The sequence below is a fragment of the Pinus tabuliformis genome, chromosome 1_1 (assembly GCF_031772625.1).
Source record: "Pinus tabuliformis cultivar Carrire ecotype Pingquan chromosome 1_1, CPIR1, whole genome shotgun sequence".
NCBI lineage: Eukaryota > Viridiplantae > Streptophyta > Pinopsida > Pinales > Pinaceae > Pinus > Pinus tabuliformis.
The window spans coordinates 793,433,438-793,445,782 of NC_142297.1; the positions used below are offsets into that span (position 1 = coordinate 793,433,438).

General features: G+C 39.5%; 1 protein-coding gene across 1 annotated transcript in view; it reads right to left on the reverse strand.

The window, feature by feature from the left end:
• NRPC2 (nuclear RNA polymerase C2) overlaps positions 1-12,345 on the reverse strand; it is a 292,525-nt gene that overhangs the window by 226,064 nt on the left and 54,116 nt on the right. Inside the window, exon 12 of the mRNA XM_089392785.1 lies at positions 181-240. Within this exon, the coding sequence (XP_089248911.1) occupies positions 181-240 (60 nt within the window). The remainder of the gene's footprint in view (positions 1-180; positions 241-12,345) is intronic.

The following is a 12,345-nucleotide window of genomic DNA, read 5'->3' on the forward strand; positions in this document are numbered from 1 at the left end:
AATATAAAAACAAAAAATAAATAACAGTTTACAATGACATAGTTTAACCACACTCCAAATTTGCAGCAACAATCAACCAATATTGTTTCTCTGATACCTTTTTAGCTCGTTTACCATTTTACTTGCAAAAACTATTCACAGCCATTTCATGAAGCAGAGTGGTAGTGTTTGAATGAATACCTTCGTTCCAAGATACTCCAATGCCTGTTGTTGTGTATAGATTCCAAGAGAAGCACACTCCTGAACATGAAAGACATTGAACAAACTACTATCAATAAAAGATTTAGTTCACAATGCACATTGATCATCTGAAAATGCTTTAAAAAGTTCTCAAAATAAAAGATAGTAACAACCCTAGAAATACTAAAAATGATCCAAGTAAAAATAATTTTTAAATGCATAAACAGAACACCCCGCATAAGGGAAAGAGCACACCAGTAACTCCAGCTGGCAGGGACATCTGTAGTTTCAAATTGTTTCACATTGGTTGAAAAAACATAACACTTGCTCTATTCCAGAAAAAGTGGAAATGCTTCATCAAGAAACTCTCATTTCTATACACTCAGGAGCATACTTCTATGTATCTGATTAAATTTTTATCTGAAAACGATAGACATAAAAATGCAGAAATAAATTCAACAAGGTGGGTGAGAAGTTAGAAACTCTCAGAGCTAGCGAATTTGATCACAAAATATAATTGAATAAGATTGATATAAACCTTAGAAAATATAAGGCAAAATAATTTTATTAATGTCCAACAAATTACCACAAAAGTAGGTCAATGAAACTAAAAGGTACATCCACTATGAATAAAATGTGGAAGTGGGCAAGCAACTCCTATATCAATACTGAAAGCAGAGTAAAGAAAGCGAAATAAGTGCAGAATAAGTATCTAGCTAAGAAAATTGCCAAGTCTAACCAAAAAGATACAACAGTGTTGAATTCTGTAGTTGGGGAAGGTCTTCTAGCTTGGTGTCCTAACTAGAAAGATCTGGTTTTGCCTCTTTAGGAGCTTGCACATGACATTTGAGGTCTGCATGAGGACTGCATTCAACATGCAATGCATGCATGATGGTTGCATGCAACATGCAAGGTATGCATGAAGGTTGCAAGGGACATGACATGCAAGCTATTTATAATTTATTTCTTATGTTTAGGAAAAGTAAGGCTAAGAAAAGCAAGTTCGTTAATTTAAGTGACTTATCTTTAGTAACTCAACAATTTAATCTCAGCCATCAATTTAGGCCTTAATGAAGTTATAAATTGAGCCTAAGGGAAGAGGCAAAGATACACAATCATTGTTGAGCACTTGCGCGAGTGATTTGCCAAATGAAAAGGCTCGACTTGACCAAGGAGATTCAGGAGGGCGTTGACGAGATTTGGGGAGGAAATCTAGCAGTTGAATTTCTCAGGCAGCAAGGGGTTTTCTCACACTGAATTTCTCAGTAAGAAGCCGAGTTACAGGTCTTTTTATCAGCATTAATTTCATGTGCATTTCTCTATGGGTCTGTCCCATATTTTCTGAGTTAATAAAATTTTCAGAAGGTTTTTATGGGTGAATTTTTCTGCTGTGCCTGCAATTGGTTTCTCACTTATTTCTACTGCAAATTTACCTATTAATTATCAGCATATTTACTTTTCCGATGTTCTGATATTCATTTGGTAAAATACATTTCTAGGTATTGTTAAATTGCCGAGAAATTAAATCAGGGGTTATAAGAGTTTAAATTAACAAGGTAGCAGCGCTGTAAAACTCTGACAGGAGAGAGATCACAAATTTGACAGTAAAAGATTATTTGGACAACAGATTTAAAATCGTTTACTGTTTTTTGTGGCCAAGTCAATTTGTTTAGTATGGCATCATAGTATTTCAGGTACGAATACAGGTTGGAGGGGGCTAGTAATTTAAGTCCATAGAAGTAATGGACCTCCATTGTTGTAAAGGTGAAGGGCTTCTGGGAATTTGCAAGCAAGGAAATACAAGTTCCTGCAAACCCTGTCCAAACAACCAAGCACAAGTTCAAGGATGTGAAAACAAGAGGAATTATTTTGGATGGTGTGAAGGATCACATAATCACTCAAATAATAGGGTAGGACACAACACACAAGATGTGGACGGCCTTGCCCGGTTTACACCGAAGTACTAATGAGAACAAGAATATCGTGCTGCAAGAGAAGCTATAAAGTATTCACCTGAACAATTCTGAGACTATGACCTCATATCTCACAAGGATTTGGCAGGCTCGCAATGAGCTATTAACTATGGGAGAAGTAGTGAATGATTCTAAGCTTGTAAAAGTAGCTTTGAAGAGTTGTGCTAAGAAATGGACCACCTTTGTGGAAGGGATCCTTGCTAGACAACAGCTTCCAGACTGGAGCGAGTAGTGGGACGATTTTAAACAAAAGAACATTCGGGAAAGTTCTATCAATGGTGGACAACAAAAGGGTGGAGATATGGAAAACCTTTCTCTTGCTAGGCAAGTAAATGTTGAAAATTGGCAACAAAGGGATGAATTTCCTAGCATAAAATCTCATTTCTAACTATTCTAAAGTGACTTTCTAAACATAGATAGTCATGTCTATCATCTCAAACATGACTTTCCAAAAATAGTAAATCACCTCACTTCAATTGGTAATCAAGTATAGATGATGGAAAATCACTTAATTTATTCTTAATCAATCTTAATTGTTCAATTTTTACTTAATCATTATTATTATTATTATTATTATTATTAAAAAGAAATTCAAGTCACTCAATCATGTCACATGTAACTCCCCTCAATGAATACATATGTTACTTTCTCTCTCATTTAATGGATAAGTTACACTCTCTCTTGCGCATTCATTAAAAGCATAAGTTACTAAGGCATGCATTTCTCTCCTTAATGGCATGAGTTACACTCCCTAATTGGCATATGTAACTCTCCCTCAATGCGTGTGAGTTACTCCTTTATGATTCAAACTCCTTGCTCGTCCTATATATATGTGCTTGTCATCCTCTCTTCTCACTACTTTGTGCATTATGAAAGAAGGATTCGATCTTGAGAGAGATAGTTGGAGAGACTTGAAGAAGATTGTGAGAGAGAGAGACTTGGACAGTAAGAGCAGAACTTGAAGGTTGATTCAGTGTTTGCATCAGTTGCGGCGACTATTGACTTTCATGCTACAGATTGTTCAGATCACTGTTTTAAAATTCGGCCGAGTCATTAGTGACTCGGCCGAGTTGATCCGAGTCACTCAAAAAAATTATGACCCGGCAGAAATACCAGTTCAATTGACCGAGTCATGACTGACTCTGACTGACTCGGCCGAGTTATTGCATGAGTCAGTCATGACTCGATCAACCCAACCGTTTCCGCAATAACTCGGACGAGTCAATGAATGCGGCCTGTAACCCCAAAAAAATTGCGAATTCATATTTTTTTTTTAATTTTAACTGTTAGTTGAGTGTTGGGGACTCCAACGTGTTTTATAAATTAGTTAAATGCTATTTGGGGTCCATTCCCCTCTCCCAGACCCTATTTAACACACTCAAATGCTCTCATTCTCTCACAGTCATCTCATGCATTTGAGTGAGAACTTCAGTGAGAGTTAGTGAGCAGTTCTTGAGTTTGTTTTTGGAGCAGCAGTGAGGAGTCTTGGGCAAGCATTGTAGCTAGAGTGAGGAGCTTCTTGGGCAGCCATTTGGAGCAGCATTGAGGATTTGATTCTTGGAGCAAGCTTGAGGAGGCAGTTTGTGCCTGGAGGTATTTTTTTCACTTCTACAAATCTGTTTTTGCTTATTAAATTTTAGGTGCATATCTAGAAAGCCTAGAGAGTGTTTTTTGTGAAAGAAATGAACATTGAATCAATGTTTTTTTTTTCATTTTCAGATTGTTTTCTTTCATTTCCTAGTCAAAAAATGGCACCTAGAGCGAGGGATCCTGCTTGGGCATATGTTGAAATGGTTGATAGTGAAATACATTGCAAATTTTGCCATAGGAAAATTAAGGAAGGTCCTGGGGGCATTAGTAGGCTGAAACAACATTTGGCGAGGATCAGAGGCCAAATTACTCCATGTACCTCACCAGAAATTGGGGAGATTAGGAAGCAATTGTTAGCCAGCTTTGAGAAGTTTAAAGAAGATAAGGCTAGGCAAAGAGAGTTAGAGGCTGAAATTGGGAGGAAGAGGGAGATACAAAAAATGATGGCTACCAACCCCAATTATGATTTTGAGGGTTCTTCCTCTATCCCTCATACTGATGCATCTAACCCTTTCCGATATGTTCCTCCCTCTTTTGGTTCTGTTCAAGATAAGGGAAAGGGTAGAATGAAAAAGGGTGATATGACTATCAAAAGTTATTTCACTCCCTCCTCTCCATCAGATGCACATGTTCCTCAAGCTAGTAAACTGTAAAAGTCAAATGCAGCCCACTTTAGATGACCATTAGAAGAAAGAATTGAGGGAGACTACTTGTGAGTACATAGCTAGATGGTGGTATGATGCTAATATCCCCTTCAATGCTTCTCGTTCACCATATTATGAGCCTATGTTTGATGCCATACATGCTGCTGGAAAAGGCTTCAAAGGCCCTACAATGCATGAGCTAAGGTGGTATCATTTGCAGAAAGAAATTGACTCCATTAATGAGTATTTGAAAGATTTCAAGGACTCATGGGCAAGATCAGGATGTACCATCATGTTAGATGGATGGACTGATCAAAGAAACCATACCATCAAAAACTTTCTTGTCTTCTGCCCACGGGGAACCATGTTTTTAAAATTAGTTGATGCATCTAATAAGGTAAAAGACGGGCAATTGTTGTTTCAACTATTGGATCAGGTTGCTGAGAAGGTGGGGGTGGCTAATGTTGTTCAAGTCATCACAGATAATGCCTCTAACTATGTTATTGTTGGTAAACTGTTAGAGGAAAAATACAAGACCATCTTTTGGACCCCATGTGTTGCACATTGCATAGACCTCATGCTTGAGGATATTGGAACAAATAGATTGGGTCAAAAAAATTGTAGATCATGCCAAAAGCATAACAAAATTTATCTACAATCATTCATTGACTTTGAGTCTCATGAGGAAACACAGAGGGGGCAAGGATATTATTAGGCCTGCCATCACTAGATTTGCTACTCATTTTTTGACATTGCAATCTATGCTTTCCCAAAATAGAAACTTGCAAAAGATGTTTTCCAGTGATGAATTGAATCAAAGCAATTGGTCTAACAAACTGGAAGGCAAGAATTGAAAAATAAAATTAATGAAGAAACTTTTTGGAGAAAGGCAGCACAGATTGTGAAGTTTGTTGAGCCACAGGTTAAGGTGTTGCGGTTGGTGGATGGGGAAAGGTTGGCTATGGGCTTCATTTATGAGGCTATGGATCAAGCAAAGGAGCAAATAAAGAGGGCATACAAGGATAGAGTGGCTAAGTATGGGCCCATTTGGGCAATCATTGATGAAAGATGGAACAATCAACTCCATCGCCCTATACATGCAGCTCCATGGTATCATTATAAAGCTAAGGAGTCAGGAGCTTTGGGGGGGGGGTCAGAGATGGACTGATTGACTGCATTGATCGCATGATCCCATTGGAGTCTGATCAGCTGGAGATACACCGACAGGTCACGACCTTCAGCAATGCCTCAGGTACCTTTGGGAAGAACCTAGCAAAGATTGCAAGAGAAGCAGATGAGCCAAGTAAACAAAAATTTCAATTTTCAAATTCTTAATAGTTTTACTTTTTTTTTTAATTTTGTTAAATCGTTTATAATTTGAAAGTTGGATATAATTTGTAATTTTGTTGAGCTAACTCATTACACTCCTATGTTTTTTGCAGCACAATGGTGGGAGGCTTTTGGTGGCCATTGTCCTGAATTGCAGAAGTTTGCAATTCGTATTTTGAGTCAAACTTGCAGTGCTACTGGGTGTGAGCGCAATTGGTCTGTCTTTGAGAGGATTCACACAAAGAAGAGAAACCGTTTGGATCAAAAACGGTTAAATGATCTAGTCTATGTCCAATACAACCTCCGGCTCAGACGAAACCAATTGCTGAACAAAAGACCTGATTCAGATCCCATTGTGTTGGAAGACATTGATCCAACATCAGATTGGGTAGTGGAGAGTCATCCAGCAGAGTTTGATCCTAATGAGGATCTTGATTTTGATTTAGATATCAAGGCATTAGTTGAACATGATGTTCAGTTGAATGCAGATCCCGATCCACCTGTACTACCAGCCTCAGTCTCACAGCCAGCAAGGACTCCAGTTGCAGGCGCTTCCTCTGCTCAGCCACAATAGAAGCGCAACCGCATATCTTCTCTATCTCAGCTTGCATCTGCTGCACAGCCTGCTAGTGGTACCACTTCTACAGTTGCAGTTGGAGATGACGAGGAGGAGGAGGAGCCACGGGGCCCCTTGTCTGACTCTGATGATGTTCTAGAGATTGATCGACATGATCTTGGCTGCTCTAGCAGTAGCTACTAGCCAGTAGTACTAGAGTTTGGTCACATTTTACTTTTGTTATAGAGGCCATTTCTAGCCTCCTTGGTTATGTGTTTTTTGTTTTGAATCTTTGATCATGTATGACTATGTATTGCCATTGGACAGTGCATTGGGTGCCATTTCGATATAATGGATATATTCATGAGCCTACTTTGATGATTTGATCATATGTTGTCTTCCATCTATATTATAATGCTGTGTGTTTGGAAACATGAATGAAAATCTTTAAAATTATGTTTAAAATCTTTAAAATTATGTTTTTTTATAAAAAAATAAATATTTAATGTATTTTTACAGCGACAGAGTCACTGAAATCGAGCCGGCCGAGTCGATACCGAGTCGGAGTCGGAGTCGATCCTTGGCCGAGTCGGAGTCCGAGTTTTAAAACATTGGTTCAAATTTAGGTGAATTTATCCATTTTCTTGACCTCTCATTGTACTTTGTATCTTTGTTGAACAATTGAAATCTAATAGAAGAAGAATTTGGTTGGGTTTTATCCTTGTGGGTTTTCCCTTGGTCATTGGACCTAAATTCTTTGTGTCTCATTCTGTTCTTGGTTGTTTTCTATTGTGCATTTGGTTTATGTTCTATCTACAATTGTTTAACTAATATTGCAACATAAAGAAGTTTTGTAATAAGTGATAGTTACAACATAGAACTTTAGAATTTCAACATGGTATCAGAGCTTTGGTGAAGACGAGCTCAAGAAGACAAGTGTTGCTCCAAACCATTTTCTACTAAAATATCTCTCGCTGTCCACTCTACTTTCTGCTGAAATATCTCTTCTATTTTTGCTCATTTACTGATGAAATATCTTTCACTGTATTTTTCTATTTGCTGCTGAAATTTTGAGCAAATCAAAATGTCTTCCTCTTTAACAATGAAGAGAAGTTGGTTGATGTTTCAAACTTCTTCCTTTGGAAGGCCAACTTGGATATTTCTCTTGAGGAACATGATGCCCTCAAGCATGTTGAAGGAGAGGTAACAGAACCAGCTAAAAACTCCAATGTTGCTATCAAGGCCAGATACAAGAAAAGAGAAGTCAAGCCTAAAAAGATTATCCTTGACTCTCTTGGAGACCACCTCATCACTTATGTCTCCAACTAGAAGAAAGCCAAAGAAATGTATGACAAGCTGATTGGAATGTATCAAGTAAACAACTTGAGTCAAAATCTTGCTCTGAACAATCAACTCAAGGATATTATGACAAACAGAGAAGAGACCATTCAATCCTACTTCATGAGGATATAAAAAATCAAAATTCAACTATCAACTTTTGGTGAAGTTGTTTATGATAAAGAGTAAATGTTGATTATGCTTGGACGTCTTCCTTCTTGTGAAACTTTTATTACTACTGTTAGTGTCGGTCTTGAAAGCCCTCCATCAGTGATCAAAGCTCTTTGCATTTGCATTGGTAGGTGTCTCATCAGTGTAAAAATCTGCATTCCGTTAGGCATTCCATAACCCTGATGGAGGAGCTGGTCTATTCATATCCCTTTTGGCTTTGCTGGATCAGGTCATATCAGGTCATTGAGTTTGTCAAAATACTCTTGTTTGGTCTTAATGTCAAAATTTTAGGTCTAGGGTTTTGGTCAGTTGTCTTAGCAAGGTTAGCAAGGTCATGTTTCTGAGAGTCCTTGAGTGACCAGCAAGCCAAAGGGAAGATGGTAAACATGTTCCTTTCAAATTTTCATCATGTATAGCTCATTTTTAACCTTGGATTTAAAAACCCTGTTTTTAAAGCCAAGGTCATGATAATTTTTGTAAAAAGAATAAGTGTCCAAGAAATCTTCAGAAAGGCAGCAACAACCCTGGTCCCCTTGCCACAGTCCTTCAGATGATCTCCCTGCAAAAAGAATCAGGTGAAAGCACTCAAAAAGTCAACTTCAGAATAAAGGAAACCAAGAAAATCAGTGTTTTTAAAAAGTGACAAAATAGACTTTATAAAGTGGGTTTTGGATGAAATTTTTTCAAAAGTGAGATTATAAAAGCTAATTCTCCCTCCTTACACTCTTATTATGCATTTCAAGCTTCCAAGAGAGATTGTGAGAGCGTGCAAGGAGAAGAAGGCGAAAATATAAGTGTTTCGAGCAGTTTCCAGGTGCGCGACCCGTCCAGGCTCGTGCGTGACCTGTTGGGCGGTGCGCGACCCATCCAGCAGCTTCCGGCAGTGCGAAAACACAACGGGCGCGACCCGTCGAGCTGTGTGCGACCCGTCTAGGGGTGTGCGCGACCCGTTCGTCTGCCAGCTTCCAAAACTACAAATAAATTTCCTCCTTCCTCTTCAAACTTGCTAAATTGATCGAGGTAGGCACTCAATTCATGAATGTTGATATGGATGGTGAAAATAATGATGTGTGTCATGGTTTTATCATTTGAATTTGCAAGTGAATGGATTAATATGGTTGTTGCTAATGTGTGTAAAATACTAGGGTTTTATGACTGTTTCAAGTGTTTATTGTCCCATTGATCCCTTCCTTTTTTCCCTCTTTCATTAATAATCATGTTTGCATCTCTGTCCTATTTCATTTGCACATAAAATGATGCCCTACCCCCATCCCTAAGTTATAAACCCTACCCCTCTCACAAGCACTCAAACCCTAATTCCCTCTATCATACACATGCAAAAACTAAAACAAAAAGAAAAGATAGATTGTAAAGACAGAAGAGAGTCATGTAAATTTAATGTGCTGTATATTTAAAAGCATGTACAAACCCCTATATATCCTTGACATCCCCTTGTACATGAAACACTTTCCCTTCATGTGAAAATGATGAGTATGTACTCCTTAATGTGCATGTAACCCTTAAAGAACAAAAAGAGCAGAATCTGCCTTATAACACACATGAACTCCTAAGTGAATTTGGTGTATGGTGTCCCTATGCCCCTATTGATATTTGTAATCCCCTTACATGTTCATTATTATACATGTTTTGTCCCATATGAGATGTTCTTTGCAAATGATTTCCCAATGTTAAAACTGTTCCTATATGCATGACAATGTGTAAAGTTTCCCTTGAAAATTCCCTGTTATTATCATATATTTCCATTCCTTGTTCAGAAATTCCCTCCCCTAACATTCCCATCATGTTTTTCCCCTTGAATCAGCATAGAGTTCAGTACTTTTGCAGGCAGAGGCAGCAGTTCATTTACTCCTTCAGTTTGCCCACCTTGCTCCAAAACCATGTCAGATACCGAGACTCATGAGCAAGGTGATGACCATTCATCATCTACAGAGATTGAGGAACAGAGGAGGCCTCGTAGAGGGGGTAAAGGAGGTCACCATAGGAGGGAAGACCATCACAGCAGCCCGATGCTCCCATCACCCGACATGTCAGCTCTACTCCCATGGTCACTTATCAAAAAGGCCCAAGGGCCTTATTTGCAGCAGCTAGGCGAGTATTATCTCCACAGCAGGTGGAAGGGGTCTCGCCTTCATCTTCAGAGCAGCGAGTGTTATCTCCACAGCAGGTGGAAGGGGCCTCGCTTTCTTCACCAGCAGAGGTATTGCAGAGGGGCAAAGAGCCCATGGTTCATGAGGATCCAGTGATCGATCTTGAGGTCAGTTCTCCTAGCCTGGAGGCAAAGGAGATCATTCAGCAGCTCAGGGCCGAGAATGAGACTTTGCAGCGGAGACTTGATGGTGCTCAGTGGACCATCACATATCTAGAGCAGCGGAACACACAGCTGGAGGAGGAGAAGGCTTTTGATGAGATTTGGAGGATTCGTAGTGATCGAGTCCTAAACCGTAGGAGGCCCGGTGATCCATTGCCTGTTGACCGGGAGTCTTTGCTTATTCAGGAGAATGCCCACTTGGAGAGGCTGTTGGCTAAGGCCAACCAAGACAAAAGGCTGCTAAGGAACATGAAAAACCACTATTGGGCTAGGATGCACGTTTGTAAAGCAAAGATGAAAGTGTTCCAAAGAAGATTGACTGAGGCTCTCAAGAGGAAGAAGAAGGCCAACCCACTCCGCATCTTGGCCGAAGCTTCTCTCACTCATCATGACACTCATTAGCTTCTTCACAGCACCAAGCACAAAAAAAATTGGAAGTTTTGGCTCATTTTTGGCATTTTTGGGCAATTTACAGGTTTTGGCTTCTCAACGGGTCTCACCCCCGGTGAGACCCTTTGTCATCGTAGCTCCGTTTTGCGGAAACTCAGCATTGGTGGATTTGTCATGCAAAGTTACATATGCCCATCCATTACCTTGAGTTTTCATGGAGTTTTGGGCCTCCAAAAGGTCAAAATACAGTCAAATTTTGACTTTCTGCCCCTTTTTTGAGCTGCAGAAGTAGTCTTGGGAGAATTGACTTTTGACTGGGCAAATGACCTCCAAATCCAAAAATTCCGGTTGGGTTGGAAAGTAGACTCAGAGACCTTTCCAACGAGCTATCCTGCACCTGATTCTGACACCGGGAAGGCCTCCAAACAGGGCTCCAAAGTGCGCGACCCGTTGAGCAGATTTGGCCAGATTTGACCAGTTCAGCCCAGAATTTGCAGATTAGCACCAGTTTGACTTGCTGAGGTCGATGATGATCTTTTTTACTGTACTTGTGGCACTTTTTTGGTACTTTTACTCTTGTTTTACTCTTCTAGAAGTTTCTCTCATGTAAAAGAGTAAATTTGACTGTATGAACTGGTTTCCAAGTTTTTAGAGGCAAGTTGTTTTGACTGCCTATTTTGTAGTGCTTAGTTTAGAAGTGGTTCAAACAGCTCCTAGAAGGATGAGCTCGACCCCTAGAGGTGGGGGAAGAGGTTAGATCATCTATATTATGTACTTTCATGCTCATTTTCATGGTTGGACTCTTGAGGGAGAAGCTATCATTGTATTATCACTTGTATCTCTGCAATTTTTGGCTAAGGAAGACCAGGGTTTTGCAGTCATCATTGGGATTCTTGTGGACTCATTGTGTTGATGGTGTGTCTCTTCATGTTATTGTAAGCTTTATTATGTCATTCATTTCCTTTCTATACTGTTGCATATTAAACAAATGAAGTGATGAAGTTAGAATTCATGCTTGCCATGCTCTGCTTTCAAATTTGTTTAATTTCTATGTTTTCTGCTGTCTAAAGAGAATTCAAAACCATTGTTTGCTCTCTTTAGCCCTCTCATCTTTCTTCCTGATCACCCACTTCAGCTAAAGACATCTACACAAGCTCCTACCTTGCCCCAAAGATCCCCCTGCAGAAACTGTGTCAAATCCCCGCACCCTAAATTGCAGTTCCTCAATTTGCCACCAAAAACCCCCAAAAACAACCTTCAAATCAGTTTACTAGCCTAATATCAGTGTTACCTTGATTGGTCATCTCTTCCTATTGAAAATTTACCGAGATTGACCCGAGAGAGCCTTCTCCTGCCCCGTAGGGCTAGCTACGAGGCTAAATGGTTTGATGTAGCCTTGAGGTTTACCTTTCTCAGCCTGAGGTGAAATTTCAAGCGCTAACAACTACCATCAGTAATAATGACAAGTTTCCTACATTTGATGAGTTGTTGGGAAAGTGCAGTCAAGAAGAGGCCAGAATGATTTCCAGAGGAATAATTCCCAAGCATGAGGAGGGAGAACCTACTATCTTTGTTGTCCAAGGCAAGAAGAAGAAAGGAAGAAGAGGCCATCAATATTCGAAAAAGCTTGCTCCCAACAGTTCCTCTAAATGGAACAGAGACTTATCAAAAGTCCAATGCTACAACTGCCATAAGAATGGCCACTATGCCCGTGATTGTCCAAAAAACAGAAGAGCACCAAGATCCAACTTCAACAATTGTTTTAACAAATCTGATTATAAAAGAAGAAGAGAATCTCCTTCTACTCATAAAGAGAGCTTTCGTTCTTCAAGGAACCCAAGGTAT